At 30.8% G+C, this 17,207-nt stretch overlaps 6 protein-coding genes across 13 annotated transcripts in view; 3 read left to right on the top strand and 3 right to left on the bottom strand.

Annotated features, from left to right (window-relative positions):
* The window catches only part of LOC108751753 (ubiquitin carboxyl-terminal hydrolase 48-like), a 63,795-nt gene extending 61,103 nt beyond the window's left edge, over positions 1-2,692 (bottom strand). The window contains exons 1-2 of the mRNA XM_018492143.1: positions 2,616-2,692; positions 2,236-2,447 (exon numbers count right to left, since the gene is read on the bottom strand). The gene's annotated coding sequence lies outside the window, so the exon portion shown is untranslated. The remainder of the gene's footprint in view (positions 1-2,235; positions 2,448-2,615) is intronic.
* On the top strand, positions 773-5,277 carry LOC108751755 (gamma-glutamylcyclotransferase-like). 6 transcript variants are annotated; one of them, XM_018492145.1, is made up of 5 exons: positions 773-894; positions 3,148-3,435; positions 4,489-4,787; positions 4,897-5,001; positions 5,187-5,277. In XM_018492145.1, the coding sequence occupies exons 2-5, from the start codon at positions 3,331-3,333 to the stop codon at positions 5,200-5,202; spliced, it is 525 nt and encodes a 174-aa protein (XP_018347647.1). In that variant the 5' UTR covers positions 773-894; positions 3,148-3,330; the 3' UTR covers positions 5,203-5,277. The 6 variants fall into 6 exon arrangements, with proteins under 6 accessions (XP_018347647.1, XP_018347652.1, XP_018347650.1 ...); XM_018492150.1 differs by lacking the exon at positions 773-894 and adding an exon at positions 2,845-2,898 and having other exon boundaries at positions 3,300-3,435; XM_018492148.1 differs by lacking the exon at positions 773-894 and adding an exon at positions 2,978-3,054 and having other exon boundaries at positions 3,300-3,435.
* Positions 5,094-8,742, bottom strand: LOC108751754 (probable leucine--tRNA ligase, mitochondrial). The gene is made up of 8 exons (XM_018492144.1): positions 8,524-8,742; positions 8,082-8,286; positions 7,583-7,976; positions 6,578-7,461; positions 6,139-6,492; positions 5,825-6,065; positions 5,486-5,723; positions 5,094-5,344 (listed from the first exon to the last, which is right to left on the bottom strand). Exons 1-8 carry the CDS (start codon positions 8,632-8,634, stop codon positions 5,138-5,140), a joined length of 2,634 nt encoding a protein of 877 aa, XP_018347646.1. The 5' UTR covers positions 8,635-8,742; the 3' UTR covers positions 5,094-5,137.
* Positions 8,743-8,906: 164 nt separating this feature from the next.
* LOC108751672 (60S ribosomal protein L13) lies at positions 8,907-11,937 on the top strand. 2 transcript variants are annotated; one of them, XM_018491973.1, is made up of 4 exons: positions 8,907-8,966; positions 9,437-9,595; positions 11,231-11,480; positions 11,638-11,937. In XM_018491973.1, the coding sequence occupies exons 2-4, from the start codon at positions 9,453-9,455 to the stop codon at positions 11,902-11,904; spliced, it is 660 nt and encodes a 219-aa protein (XP_018347475.1). In that variant the 5' UTR covers positions 8,907-8,966; positions 9,437-9,452; the 3' UTR covers positions 11,905-11,937. The 2 variants fall into 2 exon arrangements, with proteins under 2 accessions (XP_018347475.1, XP_018347474.1); XM_018491972.1 differs by having other exon boundaries at positions 8,922-8,999.
* A 488-nt stretch (positions 11,938-12,425) lies between these two features.
* LOC108751678 (ras association domain-containing protein 8) lies at positions 12,426-15,913 on the top strand. Of its 2 annotated transcripts, none has more exons than XM_018491981.1 (10): positions 12,426-12,800; positions 13,231-13,341; positions 13,507-13,812; positions 14,050-14,173; positions 14,292-14,521; positions 14,593-14,754; positions 14,900-15,016; positions 15,101-15,240; positions 15,362-15,669; positions 15,781-15,913. In XM_018491981.1, exons 1-10 carry the CDS (start codon positions 12,726-12,728, stop codon positions 15,879-15,881), a joined length of 1,674 nt encoding a protein of 557 aa, XP_018347483.1. In that variant the 5' UTR covers positions 12,426-12,725; the 3' UTR covers positions 15,882-15,913. The 2 variants fall into 2 exon arrangements, with proteins under 2 accessions (XP_018347483.1, XP_018347482.1); XM_018491980.1 differs by having other exon boundaries at positions 14,289-14,521.
* A 1,099-nt stretch (positions 15,914-17,012) lies between these two features.
* LOC108751644 (cytochrome P450 4V2-like) overlaps positions 17,013-17,207 on the bottom strand; it is a 7,445-nt gene continuing 7,250 nt past the window's right edge. The window contains exon 5 of the mRNA XM_018491928.1: positions 17,013-17,016. Within this exon, the coding sequence (XP_018347430.1) occupies positions 17,013-17,016 (4 nt within the window). The remainder of the gene's footprint in view (positions 17,017-17,207) is intronic.

The following is a 17,207-nucleotide window of genomic DNA, read 5'->3' as shown; positions in this document are numbered from 1 at the left end:
AAATATTATATATATATATACTATATTTTTAAATTATCATGAAAGTATTATATGCTTTATCATAATATTGTGCAATCAGCGCTTCCCTCGAAATGTTAGTTGCATTGGAAAAAAAATTGAAAATCAGGAATGCATATCTCTCTTTGGCTGCATTTTTACCTGACTTTACGACGCTCATTTTCAGGTCAGAACAGGTCAGCTTGATATTCGCCAATTTTGATCGCATGACCTGTTTTAAAGCTAAAAATGAACGTTGCAGCATCAGGTTAAAATACACCCTTTCTCTTTTTCTCTCTCCTTAATCCTGCCACAGAAAATGAATTTTAAAATTCTCTGACTTTTCCAGGTTTTTCCAGATAAAAATGGAAAATTTTCCAATATAAAATATGTAAATTTTAACACATTTAAAGTCAAGAATTGTAGGAAAGCCTATATTATTAAAAACAACGCAAAAAAAGTTAGTAACATACTAAAATTTTTGATGTAAATTCAAGCCAACAAAAAATAAATTATTATTATAATATTAGAAAAAAATGCAATTACGAAAAAGGGCGATCAAATAAAAATACTGAATAAAATATAAATTTTAATTATTTTATTAAAATCATTTAAAGTGTGCGAGTTTTGAACGTTATTTTACGTATTTTACTATAAACGTCAGATATAATATTAAAAAATTATAACAATTATCTGGAATAGGAGCAGTTTAAGAAAAACAAATTTCAAAATTCCAGACTTTTTTACATTTCCTCTGATCAATTTTTCCATGATCAATTTCAATTTCCCTGACTTTTCCCAGTTTTCCCAGTTTTCCAGATCTGTGGCAACCCTGTTAAAGAGTCTCTTTCACCAATCTCGGTTAAATTAACCAACGGTTACATGGGGTTTATTTAGGTCCAGTTTCACAATTTATTATTATGCTCATTGTTACCCATTATTACTTAAAATAAGTTAAACCTTAATTAAAAGTTAATGAGTCATGAGTTGTGAAACTGGATCTAATGCCCATTTCTACCAACGTAGATTAACTTTCTCGATTCAACTTATTCTTCGTCTTATTCTAATCTTTTATTAGAATTAGAAAAAGACAAAGAATAAGTTGGTGGAAATAGATATAAATGAATCCCATGTAACTATCAGGTTAACTTACCCGAGGGTGGTGAAAGAGATCCTAAGATGAAATCACATGATGTTCAATTTCTTGAATGATAACTTGCATAGTTATGTCTACTCTGATGTATGCTACAATTCGTTCATACATTGAACACTGCATGCTGCATATATCTACATAATTTTTATATTTATTAAACATTCATTCTAATGAAAAAAATTGAAAGTCAGGAATGCACATCTCCCTTTGATTAAATTTTTATGATGCTCTTTTCAGGTCAGAAAATGACGCTTAATATTCGCCAATTTTGATCACATGACCTGTTTTGAAGCTAAAAATGAACGTTGTAGCATCAGTAAGTAAAAATCCTTTCTCTCTTTCTCTCTCCTTATTTCTAAGAAATGTGTTCAGATTCCCACTCGGGTGTTCTTCAGGTATCCTTGTTTAACGTTCGGTAAATAACAACGATAGAGTGATATCTGGGCGGCACTTGGGTGAGAATCTGAACATAGCCTAAGATGGAATCACATGATATTATTCACGAAATCGAGTATCGTGTTTGATTTCATCTTTAAGAACCCCATAATTTTTCGCGCCATAAAAAGAAACCTTGTCATTTGGAAAAATAACAATAAAGAGATGAAAAACGTCAGATGGCTCCGAACTTGATCCACGGACTCATCCGAGGATTCAAGTTTGATTCCATCCATGCCTCACATACATGTTTCATGTGGTGACTATTCTATTTATGTCATACTTAAGGAACTCTCACTATTCAATCTGTGTGATTAGGTTTTAGAAGACTTAATATATGAAAGGGCTCTATTTGAATATCAACTTTGAATCGATACGGTACTATAATAATTGCAAGTCTTGAACAAGTGAAGCCTCTGCTCAAGAAGATTATCACTGGATCCTTGGATCCTTTGTCAAACGGTACTGTAACCCTTCGTAGTGGATGACAAATCCAAACAAGGGCCTTAAGAACAAGCAGAGTATAGAGATCAAGAGACGCGCGGGTGATTGACGCGGAGAACTCTGTTATTGCAGAGCGTTCCGGGGGAAGACAGATGGGGAGATAAACAATGCGTAATTATGTCTATGTGTATTCAAGCCTGTCTTACCTTCACACGATTTACGACTTAGATTATGAAAAAACACTCCTCCGAGCTATTCCAGCGGCGTTATCCCGCTGAATTGTTCCGTATCCATGCGGCTAACGCTAGTCCACTGTCCACGCCGTCAAATGTTCCGAATGTCTCTGCAGTGTCCAGAAGTGGCAGAAGTGCAGCCTGCACTCTGCAGTCCACGCCGTCCACGATGGTCGCCAGTGTCGCTACGATGTTAAATATGATAGAGAAAGAAAAAAGGGAAAACGATCGAGAGAGAGAGAGAGAGAGAGAGGGAGAGAGAGAGAGAGATAGAACGAGAAACAGAGAGAAAGAAAAAGAGAGAGAGCTACCAAAAGCTTTAGAGTTCGACCGAAGACAACCAACGAACTCACCGAACGCTTCAGATGTGATCAGTCGGGTTTAGGTTACAAAACGCGCTTCAAATCAATCATTGGGTTTACTGACACTGTGAATCTTGACAGAAATTCGGTTGATTAATTAGACAGATAAAAGTTAATTAAGTGATAGACCGTAGTGTCACCGTAGTGTCACCGTAGAGACCGAAACGGCGCTCGTGAGAGGCGAGGAGCGCGTCCTCTTTCTTCAGGATTATTATTACTAACAACAACTTAATTGTCACTGTGCACATAAGATATATATTATATTTGTATGCAGGTGGAAGAACCATGACATATCTTATCTTTCGTAGATACACACACCGTATATTTTGTACACACAGTGTTTTATATATATGTGCGCTCGTCGACTCGTCCTCATCGTTATTTTGATAGTAGCAGTAATGCAGTAGAGTCGAGACGTGTGTCAAGTAGTGTGAATAATGTGATAACGAAACATTTTATTACTTTGGGTCTCTTCCACCAACTTTGCTTAAGTTAACCGGCAGTTAACATGGGGCTTGTTTAGGCCCAGTTTCACACAACTCATGACTAACTTTTAACCGAGATTTAACTTATTTTAAGTAATAATGAGTGATGAAACTGAGCCTAAATGAGTCCTATGTAACTGTTGATTTACTTAACCGAGATTGGTGAAAGAGACCCTTTATTTGTGAAAAGTTTGCAAGACCAGTTTGGATCAGTCTGAAAAATGGCAAACACGTTTCTGTATTTCGCTTATGGGAGTAATTTATGCGCTAAGAGAATACATTTATGTAATCCGACCGCAATAATGAAGGACATCGGTTACATAAAGGTAATTAAGAAAAGAAGATCAAGATGTATACATATTTCTTTTAAGTTATTCCATGTCTTCAAGTTTGTTGATTGACAAAGTACTGGTTGATTTAATACAGGATTTATTCCAAACTTTATGTGGATGTATATATATTAATTGTTATACACAGGATGAATGTTAATGCATCTGTACCAACTGCAGCTATAAAGTATGATCATCTAAACGGTGTATATGTAGATGGCTGATGTATACGTGCTGAAATAGCACAAATCATTATTATAAACTCAAAAAGAATTTACTTTTTAAAATTCTTTCATTGGATTTAAAAAAAACAGATAATTACAGATACAGTCGATAACTTACTTTCCATGGTACAGACATGCATTAACATTCACCCTGTGTATATGTACAAGGTGTCCCGAAAGCTTTTGTGTAGAGTGGACTAAATTGAGTCGAAAAGTCCTCTACTATTTTGCAATTTTTGCAATAGTTAACAAGATATTAATTGCCAAAAATTGCCAAATATTGATCTTGAATAATTTTTTACTCAAATGCCATCAACTTTACAAAAAAATTACAAACGGCAAAAATCATTTATTTTTTTCTCATAGAACTAAGAATTTTTTCAAAATTTTTTATCAACTTTTTAGTACTGCATTTTCTTAGTTTTACCAACGTGAGAAAATATGGTATTAGAAAATTCTGAAAAAATTCTCAGAACTTTATGCTGCAAGAGAAAAAAATTAATAATTTTTGTCTCTCGCAGCTTTTCTATAAAGTTGATAGTAAAAAATTGTTAAAAATTTTTTTCATTAACTTCAATGATTAAAATTTTCACTTTTCACTTTCCATCTTAGGGATAAAGTTTCAAGTTTGATTGATACCCAGATAGTGATGCATAATATAAACTATAAATTATTAAACTTATTAAATTTCTCTTCTAACGCAAACAAGATCTTAATATTAATCTTATTACATTTATACATTATATTATTTATATATTAATATATTTATTAAAATATATACAGTATATTTATATAAAATAATACACATTATGTATTTTTATTACAGAATTTTAGGCTGGATTTTTACAGATATTCTAAACGATGGCATGGAACATCTGCCACAATTGTAGAAACGGAACATTCAGTGGTATGGGGTGTAGTCTGGGAATTAGACAAATGCAATTTAGCTACATTAGACTGTCAAGAAGGTGTTCAAGATAATATATATCGTGCAATGTCAGTAAATGTTGAAACTCCTGATGGTAGAACTCTAAATTGTCGAGTGTATCAGCAATGTAATAATCCAAAAGAATATATAAAGCCAGCAGACTTTCCAATGGATAAGAGACCTTCACCATTATACCTGTACGTCATCATATGCAATTTAAAAAGCAACTGCAGTAATTTAAACACAATTATTTTTATCTTTAATCTCTTAAAATTTTTCTTTAAAAATTTTCTATGATTCGTGCAGAAATACGATTTTAAAAGGGGCTGAAGAAAACAAACTTCCCACTAATTATATAAAATTCTTGAAAACCATTCCAGATAATGGATATGAAGGAAAATACGACATTAGGTAAGCAAATTGAACTATCATCTTAGTTAAAAAACTTTGTTGCCTCTCTTTGTATTAAATATGTCTGTCTTAATAAATATAATAAATTTCTATCAATATCTTATGTGTACAAATTGAAATAATGCTATTTTTTTATCTAATCTTCTTTCTGTTTTTCCATGGTTATGTACAACGACGCATCACAGCTTTTCTCTGCTTTAAAATTGACATCTACAACATTTTTATTGTACGAATATTTTTGATAATACGGATGGAGGATCACGTATTCTAACGCTGTATCTGCCGCCATTTTATCCAGCTCACATCGAGGAATCTTCATTTTGAGAAATTGTCTTTGATTTACCTATGATGTTTACATATGGTATAAATATGATCAATTAAAATTTGAAAAATAGAAATATATATATAATTTTGTAAGCACTTTGATTTTTCATGTATTTTAATAATATTTTAATAATAGAATCATACATATCAGGATACTTACATAAACATTCATTACAAGATTATAATCCATGTCAATATCTGGCCATTTCTGTTCAAATATAGTTTTGTTTAAGTCAACTTCAGTATTATCTATAAGATGATATTTAACAGAACAGAACATAGCCCATAACTCAGAAGCAAAATGTGGAGCGAATGGAGCGAGAATTATAATTTGAACAGCTAACGCTCGCTCGAATTCGCGACTTTTTCTTAGACACTCCAAGTCAACTTTTCGTAAGCTATAATAGATTCAGATTTATTCAATGTGTATATATTCAAATATTAAAAATTAAAATTACACTGTGCACGGAGTTACTAAAGTATAAATATAATTATTTACCTATTTGTAAGGCCTTGCAGTCGAGATATCGCTACACTAAGTTGCTGCGATTCTACTATGTTAAATGTCACGTTTTTCAGAAAATAATTCCGACTATCAAACATGTATGCATCCTGTTCAGCGAATTTAGGATCAGTAGGTTTGCTTTCGAGTTCCTCCAGATACATTTTGTCGCGTTCAGTTTTAAATTGTTTAACAACAGTCCAAAGACGATTTTGCCACTTGCTTATACCTGTAACAGCTGCAATTATGAATAAGTATATTATGTTCTAATAAGAACATTCAAATAAGTGACTGTAATTTAAGAAGCTTACTATTTTCTGACCAATTTCTAGTGGACGTTGGCGCAACATCGGCCAGTATTAATAATCTTGTCGTATCTATTCCATATTTATTCAACAGATTGAGAGGATCAACTCCATTGAGTTTTGATTTTGACATTTTTTCCCAGCGCATGCAGACAAGTTCTCCGGATTTCGTCTTGTACTGATCCCCTTCTTTCAACGCTTCATTTTCTAGTATATATTTGCCAGTACTTATAACTTGATATGTTTTACCCATTACTACTCCTTGCACGAGGAGCTGTTTAAATGGTTCTCGACATGGTAAAAGACCTTCCGAGTGTAGAAAGTGACTAATAAACCTCGCAAAGTATAAATGCAGCACGGCTAAAAGGTATAAAAATTGTAAAAAATAATTTAATTTGACAAAAATTCCTAAATACATTAATTAAGAAAAACGTTGCTATTATACCGTGTTCTTTTCCACCTATATAGAGATCTACGGGAAACATTTCCTTAACTTTTTCTACCGAAAACATCTCTTTTGTATTTTGGGGATCTATAAATCTTAGAAAATACCAGCTACTATCTACAAATGTGTCCATTGTATCGGCTTCTCTAGTAGCATTTCCTTCACATTTGGGACATTTCGTCTGCAACCAATCCTTCATATCTTGGATCAAGAACCTCTTATTCGAGCTTGAGTCTGTCATCTTTGGCAATATCACAGGAAGTTGATTACGAGGTACAGGTTGTGTGCCACAATTTGTACAATGAATAATAGGTATAGGTGTACCCCAATACCTTTGTCTAGAGATTAACCAATCCTGCAATTTCGAGCTTACTGGATATCCGCCTATACCCCATTCTCTAGCTTTTTGGGATATTTCGGATATCTTCTGCTGTTGCTGTTCGTAGCTACGTATTGAATGCCGAGTAAATGGTATTCCAACTAACTCTGAAAATTTTAAATCGTCCATCGATGCTGAAGGTATACCCAAGCGAACATCTCTCCATGGTGGATAAACAACTTTGTCAGTGATAAAAATCGGCAATTCTTCACCGGAAAATGGATTTATTATTTTTGCGTTTAAACCCTTTATTCCAACATCTATTTCATATGTATGCTCTTGACGATTTAATATACTTTGAGAGGATATAGCAACAAACTTTGCGTACTCTATAAATTCTGGTGTGTCAATCCATATGTTTAATGTTCTTGGAAACTCTGGAATTTCGGATACTAATTTAAAATCAATATTAATACCATTGCAATCACCTATCCAATGTTTTTGCAACTTTGTAATATCTCTCCATTCCTTCAAGGTTGGATCATTTAAACCCTCCAATAATGATCTATGACATTATTTATTTATTAAAAATATTAATTTTTCAGAACACCATATATATATATATATATATATATATATATATATATATATATATATACACACATATATATTATTTTCAAACTTACTTTGCAAAAGCTGTTGTTCTAATAAACCACTGCTTTAACAATTTTTTTTCAACAAATGCACCAGACCTCCAAGATCGTTTATTTATATCTATTTGTTCCTCAGCTAATACAGTCTGATCAACAGGATCCCAATTAACGTAAGCTTCCTTTTGATAGACCAAACCTTTATCGAACAACTTTAGAAACAGTTCTTGAGTCCATTTATAATAATCTGGATCACAGGTTGCAAATTCTCTATCCCAATCAAAAGAATAATTTAACATTTTTAATTGGTTTCGCATTGTCTCAATATTTTCAGTTGTCCATACAGCAGGATTGATTTGTCTTTCAATAGCCGCATTTTCCGCTGGCAATCCAAAGGCATCCCAGCCCATTGGATGAATTACATTTTTGCCTAAATTTATTTTATATTAAAAATGATTTTTTAAATATATCATCATAAAAACTTATCTCCTTAAATATCGTATAAATCAATATTATGTATTTTTATGAGGCCTGCCTTTTAGTCTATAAAATCGAGCTACAGCGTCACTTATTGTATAAACTCGAACATGACCCATGTGTAAGGCACCAGACGGATATGGAAACATAGAAAGAATGTAAAATTTGTCTTTGGCATCTCCATTAACACTGGATTTACAAGAACTAACTTTATCACCCCAATACTTCTCTACTATCCTCTTTCTGTTTAGTGTATATCGTGACTGAAAAGCAATGCTTCATTAATAAACAACATACCAAGCGATACAACAATTTTCGAACTTCAATCCTATTTTATTAATAAAATTTACTTCCATAAGGTGGCTACTGAATATTGAAAATTTTTTGTCATTGCATGTACGAGTAAAATAAAATCAGGCTAGAATAATTAAACAAATTTTATGTCTTACGTTTAAACATTCTATATAAAATCAATGAGAAAAACATTTAAATAAAAATACCATTGCTGTATCGGCAGACAGTTGCAACGATTGGTGAATAAAATTATTTAAACACTTTCGCATCTTGCATCGTGATATTTTGAGAGGATAAGATAATCTTTGCATCATCATTTTTTAAGAGTCAGATTTCGTCCAATAAACAAAGTGAGACTGAACGACTGTACACACAGCACATTTACATATGCTCACGCTACGTGCGCTGCCATTTTTCTATACAACTGCAGATAAATTACTGTTTATGGATTGAAAATATAATTTACTTTGTCAATCTGCAATATTAGTCATCCTTGAATATTATTAATATTATTATTGACATTGTTATTAATTTCGAAAAATTCATAAAAAGATTTCATTCATGCGCAACAGAAAGATTTCTACTCGCAAAAGTGCCACTTCCGCCGGTCTCACGTTCCTTTTCCGATTTGTCTCGTGTGCGTGAGTTGGTGAGTGGATGTCAGGAATTAAATCTGTACGAGGTATTAGCATCGTTTATGCTGCATAATATATAATGACGAGAATGTGCAACTCTTTATATTTCTGACTGCTTTTGCCTCATATGTGTAATCCTTGTATTGAGATAATTGTTTTTTTATTTGAATTCTGTTTACTCCGCGAAAGAGAGGTTAGAATCCAGGGTCAAACTGCTGCTGGTGAACTTTTGTTTTCTTCGATTTTTTTCTCTGTTGCAGTTCTTTCTCAACAATTTAATGTATTTAACATCTCCTACAATTTTGTGTAAAATATAGGTTATTTATGTGTGTAATTAAACTGCTGTTGTGCTCATCAGAGAGCCTAACCTCTCTTTTCATATACAAATTAGTTACCAAACATCATGTCTCAATTACAAAAATATCTAATTTAAGTATCTCAAGTTTCATGTAAACGCAAATGTTTAATTTTGATTCTGTTGCAGATATTAGGTATCAACCATGGGTAAGGGGAATAATATGATCCCAAATGGCCATTTCCATAAGGATTGGCAAAGATACGTGAAGACCTGGTTTAATCAACCAGCGAGGAAGATCCGTCGTAAGCAAAAACGTATTAAAAAGGCACGAGCTGTTGCCCCTAGGTATGTGTACATACATATAACATCATATCCAGGATTTTTTTCAGTGTGAATTTTAATCAATTTTGTTATCACGTAAACTACATCCTTTTGCTTTTGGAGCTTAGCATATATCTCCTTCTCATTGATTTTAAATGGAAAAGAACATTTTTGTAAATTATAACTTTTATTTCTTTCCTGAAATATGTATAGGTCAAATATAGTTTTTAAAATCAAAATGTCTAGTTATAAATGGAGCATTTATTTAATATCTTTGCACATTCTGTTTTATTCTGTTTTTTTTATTCAAAAATTTTGTGAAAATTTTTCTTATGTATTGAACACCCTGTCAAAATTCTAACTTCCAGGAATTATTTACATGGTCGTAACGAAAAGAAAAAAATAGTAATGACGATGATGAGCTCATATTAGTAACAATACAATAAAATAAGCAAACGCTAGATATAATGAGCAAAAACTAGATCTTATTGTTTTAATTTATTTTATATTTTTTTGATATAATTTAATAAAATTTTAAAAAAGCTTAAGAAAATAAATAACTTCAAATATTTCTGGTAATAGAGCATCCTTTATCAACAGAAAATATAATTGAATTATATGCAAAATCTTAATATTAAATTATTAAGAATCATGTGTGATAGAATAACAATTCAAATTAATTAATAAGAAACATATAAATTACACGTAATAAATTCCACGCCATTAAATAATATAAATCGCAGCTTAGAGAAAACATTTGCCATGTCAATCGCAAATCTGATTTTGTCATATTAATAAATTAAGAAATATACTTCAAAATAACATTACAGTATTCACTGTTCTTGTTTCTGAACGTGGTCGTGTAGAGCAACCAATTTATTATTTTTTAGTGAGAATAAGCTGAAGTTATGATATATAATATTCCTTCATATAAGTCAGCTGTCAAGATTGTTCTAACTGCGCAGTTGGTCAGTAAATTAATTAAAAATTTGTCAAAGATACCAATACTTTTTACACGTAATTGATAATTTATTTTGTTATTTTTCTCAACTGTGTAATTAACAATTATGATAAAAATTCTAAATTAATCAAATACACTTATTTGAGTATATCAAATAATTCATCGGGTAAGAGTTTGAAACTATTAAGTATTATTTAATATATTGATATGGAATATTTTTATAAAAGTAAGTTGATATTTTATCGCAACGAAGCACTAATCCATGCGACAATGTTTGAGTAACATTATAGGAACTAAATATTTTATATGTGATAACATAAATTTATTCAAAATAAAAAAAATGAATAAAAAAATAATATCTTTTTTATTCATTTTTTAAGTTCTCCCTCTTGGATATGCCCATGAACGTTTGTATTGTATTATAATAATTAATATTGGCTACATTCAGCAGAATGTTTATTTTGCAACTGTTGAAAGTTTTCTTTGCACTAATTATAGATTATACTTTTTAAAGCTACAGAAATAATCTTATTTTAGCGAATTACAAAATAAATGTTTCAATTTTATTACTATTACTTCTAGATTCAATCTCTATTGTATTTAATGGTCTCACATTTGCACGATAAAATTACTTTTATATTTTTTTGACAGTTATTTGTATTTTAACAGTTAAATGCCATTGGTTGTATCTATTTTAGACCTGTAAATCTTCTGAGACCTATTGTGCATTGTCCGACATTCCGCTACCATACCAAGGTTCGTGCCGGCAAAGGTTTCACGCTCGCTGAGCTGAGAGCTAGCGGTTTGAATAAGAGATTTGCTAAAACAATCGGAATTGCGGTTGATCCTCGTCGTCGTAACAAGTCCATTGAGTCTTTGCAAACCAATGCTCAACGCTTGAAGGAATATAAGGCTAAATTGATCCTGTTCCCCGTAAATGAGAAGAAGGTACATAATTTCAAATTGCTTTATCATTAATTTATAGAACATGTTCTTGCTTTATATTATTTAAAAATTGAGAAATGTATGACAGTTTGACCGTTTATGAAAAATTCTTATTTGAATTATATACTCATTTTATTTCATTTTTTTTTTTTAATTTTAGCCTAAGAAGGGTGATGCGACCGAAGAGGAGAGGAAACTTGCAGTTCAAATTAAGGGAGATCCCATGCCTATCCGGCATCAAGCACCTGCTAAAGCAAGGGCTCGTCCTGTCACCGAGGAGGAAACTAAATTTTCTGCATACATAACCCTTCGTAAAGCACGAGCTGACGCGCGATTAGTCGGCATTCGTGCAAAGCGCGCTAAGGATGCATCGGACAATCCCGATGAGATGACTAAAGTCGCAAAGGATAAAAAAGCCAAGAAGTAATTCTTTATACATATGACATCTTTTTTCCTTATGTATATATAAAAATAAAATGTTCCTTTAATGGAAAATAATTTTGTCCTTTTCTTGGAGTATCTTGCGATCACTTTTTCTTACTTTAGCAAAAGGACTGGATAACCGAATATTTTATCAAGATTTATTTGTTTCCAAAATATACAAAAATTACATTAATTAATAATTGTATTGAGCACTTTTCCATTTCATAATTTTTATATAATACATTTTGAATACAAAGAAAGAAGATTTCTACATTACCGAATTTATACTGTAATTATGTAAATTTTATTTCCAAGATTAAAGTACTAACATTAAAGATATTTTCAGAAAGAAGCAAATAACTTGCTTCAAAAATTCATATATATATATATATATTTTTTTTTTTAAAGAGACGAGAAAAGAGATTATGAATATGCGCTCGACTTTATCAATTGTTATCAATCATTTACCCCTCGTGCACATGCAGTAACTTAATGGAAACTGCCGCTTACGTATTGTGTCGCCATAGTAGCGCATCTGTCACCTTCGTAATCATATATCGGAAGTTAAAGAGAAATTAAAAGGCCGTTTGCGGAAGCGAACGTTAGATTCATCCGTTCCACCTTCGATGGTGATTAAACGATCGTATCGAAAAAAACCGATTGTCCTTGTCTGGAGTTAAAATTTCATCAAGACGTACGCGAGTCGACCGCGAGGTTATGGCAGTCGTACGGAGATGAGGAACAACCGATGTTTCTCGACACGAACTGATTGCATCTGCGATGTAAGGAATTAAGTTCGGAACTCGATATCATCTCCATCCTAACATGATGGAGCTGAAGGTGTGGGTGGAGGGAATTCAACGCATTGTGTGTGGCGTTACCGAGACCACCACCTGTCAAGTATGTATATCACATGAAGTTTGCTATTGTTTACAACCATTCTATTGTACTAATTTTAAACGTATTTGTATGCCTACATGTATATATACATGTATATATGCATATATCAATATAGAAAATGATTCAGAGAATTATATCGATTATTATGAATTAAACATCAACCAAATTATATGTATAGTTACTGGAATTAAATAGCTGTTTTGTAACAAATGGACAAAATAAAACATCATGTTGTACAAAAATTTTTATTAGCACAATGCAATAGGAATATATATATGTATATGAAATTATGAAAATAAATATAGAAAATCAATAATTTGACTGATTCAGTAATTGAGATTTTATCATTATTGTCATTGAGAATCATGCTTCTTTTGTTTTATCTCTTGCAAGACTGTTTATTTAAAACTCTGCTGCTATTTATCTTTAGGATGTGGTGTATGCACTTGCTCATGCTACAGCTCAGACAGGTAGATTCACTTTGGTGGAGCGTTGGCGAACCAATGAACGTTTGCTGGCACCTTATGAAAATCCTCTTAAGGTCAGGCATATCTTCTACATGTACTATGATAATATCACTAGGATAATATCATGAGCTTATATTTTATACTGTTAACAAAATGTAAAAATCTTTAATAAATCGAAATGTTTATATTAATATAATCACATTCGAGAAATAATTAAATTTACTATTTATGTTGATCAGATTTTGATGAAATGGGGTGAATACTCTTCAGAAGTTCAATTGATTCTGAGACGTTCCACGCCGGAAAATAAAACAAATGCATTACCATCACGACTAACATATTCATCGCGTGCAAATGGATTACCAATTTCATTGCCTGAGCATGGAACAGGTACTGCTGGAATACAGGATGAGAGTAAAAATGTGTCAACCACGCAAAGTTTAGATTTTGATGATACACAAGGAGGATTAGAGAGGAATAGAGATACAAGGAAATCACTTACATTTAGTGGCTTTCATGGAAGTATTATAGAAGGTAGCACAGAAGTAAGTCTATATTCTTAAATAAATGACAAAAAAGACAAATTTGTATATATATGTTAGTACTCGTATATTATACATATTAGCATAAATTAGATAAATGTTATTAACAATAATACTTTATTATAAATTTTATTACATTAGTAACATTTATAATTATGTCTTCATATCATATCTTTGTCTACATTAGATTTTTCATAATTAATTTTTATTATAAAAGTGCAAATAAAAATGTTATTTTAGATTCAAATGGAGAATAATGTGGCTGTTGTTCAGCCCACACCACATTTGAAGAATAAGGATTTGAATGTTCGAAAAAATGTACAAAAACCAACACAGTCGCCTACACGAGGGACTAATGCTGAAAGTGAGTTATTCTATTGTAATTTAATATACTTTAAATATGCTAATATAATCGTATTTCATATATTCCAACGATTCTCATGATATTATGTCTCGTTATTAATCTATTTTTTTTTCTTTAGCAACACACTTGTCGCAAAAAAAAGTACGCGAGGTTCCACCTTACAGAGAGCCTCCAGGTCCAGCTTCGCCACCCTTACGTACTTTGCCACCTTACCGAGATCCACCGCCACCAAATTTAAACAGTCCTGGAAGATCACAATTTGTACATGGCAGTGGAAGTCCTCATGTGCACAAAGATGATCAACCATCGTCTAGTAATTCCATGAAATTGAAAAGGAATCTTATCCAGGTTTTGTTGCTACAAATATGTTCGATAATAATTTGTGGGATTGCGTGCAATTTACAATATATTCTTTATAGGAATTTCAAGATACAAAAGTGCCTACACAATCTGTTAATCCACTTTCTGTCACGGCACAAAATATGGCAACTGTCGCTTATACTCAACGATATGTTGAACTTATAAGACTAGTCAATAAACAACGGGATACTATTAATGCTCAACAAGCTGATCTGACAAAAGTAAATATCTTTTTCGATAGTTTGACTTAATACACAATTAATGAAGAATATCTAATATTTTTTCTAAATATTGACCTTTTTAAGATTGATTCGATTAATTTATTTACAAAAATATGCAATAAACTACAATATTTATTGATTTTAGTTTGATGCAGAAATATTGTATTGGGAAACAAAGAGTAGAGAACAAATGCATCAAATGGATTATATTTCTCAAGAAATGAATCGCATTGAGTCTACGGGTCGAATAATTGAGGAACAAGTAACTTTATTTTTTTCTTTAATTATCATGTATTATTACATTAATATTAGTCACGAATTATTAATTATTATTTACCTTGATTAGTTGAAAGAATTGGCTCATGTAGAAGAAGAAAGTGAAATAGTTAGGCAGCAGGAAAAAACACTGAAGTCAGAAATAACATTGCTTAGATCAAAACTTGCCAATTGCGAAACGGAACTTCTTCAATGTAAAAATAAGATAAGGTAAATGCAAGCACAATTTTATTCATAGAATTGTAAAAATGATGTTATTTTTCAAGTATTCTTTAATACATTATAATGTAAGAAATTGCATTACGTTAAATTACAATGTGAATTATAACAGGTTAGTTATGGAAGAGCTTGCAATGGAACAACACAATATAAGTCGTGAAACAGATGAGCGGCAAATTATGGAACGAAAAATAATCAGCGAAGTAGAACATTTGCAAAATGAGGTGGAACAAGCCAAACGTGCAACTGAATTAGCTTCACAACATGCAGAATCTTTAAAATTAGAAGTAGTTAACCTGGAATCTGCGATCGTTGAGAAGAAATTGCAAGTAGAGAGATTGGTAGCCGACATGAAAGAAGCAAATCTACAAAGTTTAGCTGTTGCATGCTCAGATGAGCAAGTCAAATCTTTATTAGAAGGTCATTATATTTACATCATATCATATTTATGTCATGTATATATGTATATGTTATTAAGTTTATGTTTCGGATATATAGAATGTTTAATAAATAAAATCACTTAATCATTAGGTGCCCATAAACCTGGGAGTACACGTAAGATGATAGGATCACCAAGGCAATTGGAAACTGCAGTGCCCACAAGTAAGAATCCACATGGTGTGTGGGTATAAGAAAACAAATATACCTGATAATACTGTCGTGAGAAAGCATATCAAAGAGTATACGTTAAAATATTTGTATGTTTATATTGTTTAAAGTACGTGAAGTACTTAATTTTTCTACATATCTTTTATGCATTTATTTCAATAATCATTATGTGTCATTGATAAGTTTTTATCTTTTATGTATATATATCTTTATCTTAATCTATCTCATTTATTCACAAAATATTAGTGAAAGTATTAAGTATGTAAATTGTTACATGAATCACTTATATTTTTGAGAATATTTAATATATTTTACATTTTCATTTTTACATATGATTATTTAAAAAAAGAAAACGATTTTGCTTTTGAATATTATATGTATTTGTTAGCAAATTTTCTTTTTATGATCAAATATAGCTTTCCAAATATATAGATATAATTCCAATTTATAGGAGGTAGTTGAGTCTAAAAATCAAAATTACTAGTACGCTCTATTAATTATGTGTACTTATTACATTGATATTTTATAAATAGCTATTTTATATTGTTTATAACATTATGAAATATTTTGCCATAATAGATTTAATTATGGTTTTGTATTTTTTTTTAGATTAATCACAAACATTAATAGTAATTAGTATAATATAATTATATGATATTTTTAATATTTTCCATGAATTATTGATGCCATGTTAACCGTGAAACTAAAATAGCTTAAGAAGTCTTTACATTTGAAATTTATTAATTAACTCGAAAAGATTATACTTGAAATTGCAAACAAATTTATTTGTCTAAAAATTTTTTTAATTCAAGTTTAACAAATTCGTAAATTTGTTTAATATATGATATTGGGTATAAAATATATAATTTAAAAAAAATGTTTTGATACAATTCAATAATCTTGCCATTCTGCGGTTTTCACATAGCATCGACAAAATATATTTTACAAATATATATAATTTTTTATATAAAAATCTCAAGTATTTTTATGACATTGATATTTTTATTAAGAACACATTTATTTTATATATCTACAGTTATATCATTAGGGTTAAAAATGTTAAAGTATATGCCACTTATAGTATTGAAAAAGACGTTATAATTAATGATTACAATATGCATATTTGAACACTATAACTGTGCAATGATTGATTTTTATCTAAAAAATAACAATGTATTCTGTGTATACAATTTATGCGTTCTATAATATTATTGTTTTGGTAAAAACAGTCCTAATAATCATATTCTCTATATTTATTGCTCTTTTAACGCATAATTGTAAGTGTAATTAATTTTATTTTAAAAATATATCTAAGATATCAAATTTATAAAGATTTTATATAACTATTT

This window comes from Trachymyrmex septentrionalis, unplaced genomic scaffold, assembly GCF_001594115.1.
Source record: "Trachymyrmex septentrionalis isolate Tsep2-gDNA-1 unplaced genomic scaffold, Tsep1.0 scaffold51, whole genome shotgun sequence".
Taxonomy (NCBI): Eukaryota; Metazoa; Arthropoda; class Insecta; order Hymenoptera; family Formicidae; genus Trachymyrmex; species Trachymyrmex septentrionalis.
Note: the sequence above shows the minus strand (reverse complement) of the source record. Positions and strands in the feature narration are given on the sequence as shown.

Coding starts and splice junctions, on each gene's coding strand:
- LOC108751755 (XM_018492145.1), top strand. CDS start 3,331: ATGGCAAACACGTTTCTGTATTTCGCTTATGGGAGTAATTTATGCGCT. Junction 3,436..4,488: donor AGGACATCGGTTACATAAAG/GTAATTAAGAAA, acceptor TTTTTATTACAG/AATTTTAGGCTGGATTTTTA. Junction 4,788..4,896: donor AGACCTTCACCATTATACCT/GTACGTCATCAT, acceptor TGATTCGTGCAG/AAATACGATTTTAAAAGGGG.
- LOC108751754 (XM_018492144.1), bottom strand. CDS start 8,634: ATGATGATGCAAAGATTATCTTATCCTCTCAAAATATCACGATGCAAG. Junction 7,977..8,081: donor TCGATTTTATAGACTAAAAG/GCAGGCCTCATA, acceptor AAATAAATTTAG/GCAAAAATGTAATTCATCCA. Junction 5,724..5,824: donor CTGCAAGGCCTTACAAATAG/GTAAATAATTAT, acceptor AATCTATTATAG/CTTACGAAAAGTTGACTTGG.
- LOC108751672 (XM_018491973.1), top strand. CDS start 9,453: ATGGGTAAGGGGAATAATATGATCCCAAATGGCCATTTCCATAAGGAT. Junction 9,596..11,230: donor GCACGAGCTGTTGCCCCTAG/GTATGTGTACAT, acceptor TATCTATTTTAG/ACCTGTAAATCTTCTGAGAC. Junction 11,481..11,637: donor TCCCCGTAAATGAGAAGAAG/GTACATAATTTC, acceptor TTTTAATTTTAG/CCTAAGAAGGGTGATGCGAC.
- LOC108751678 (XM_018491980.1), top strand. CDS start 12,726: ATGATGGAGCTGAAGGTGTGGGTGGAGGGAATTCAACGCATTGTGTGT. Junction 13,813..14,049: donor TTATAGAAGGTAGCACAGAA/GTAAGTCTATAT, acceptor ATGTTATTTTAG/ATTCAAATGGAGAATAATGT. Junction 15,017..15,100: donor GTCGAATAATTGAGGAACAA/GTAACTTTATTT, acceptor TACCTTGATTAG/TTGAAAGAATTGGCTCATGT.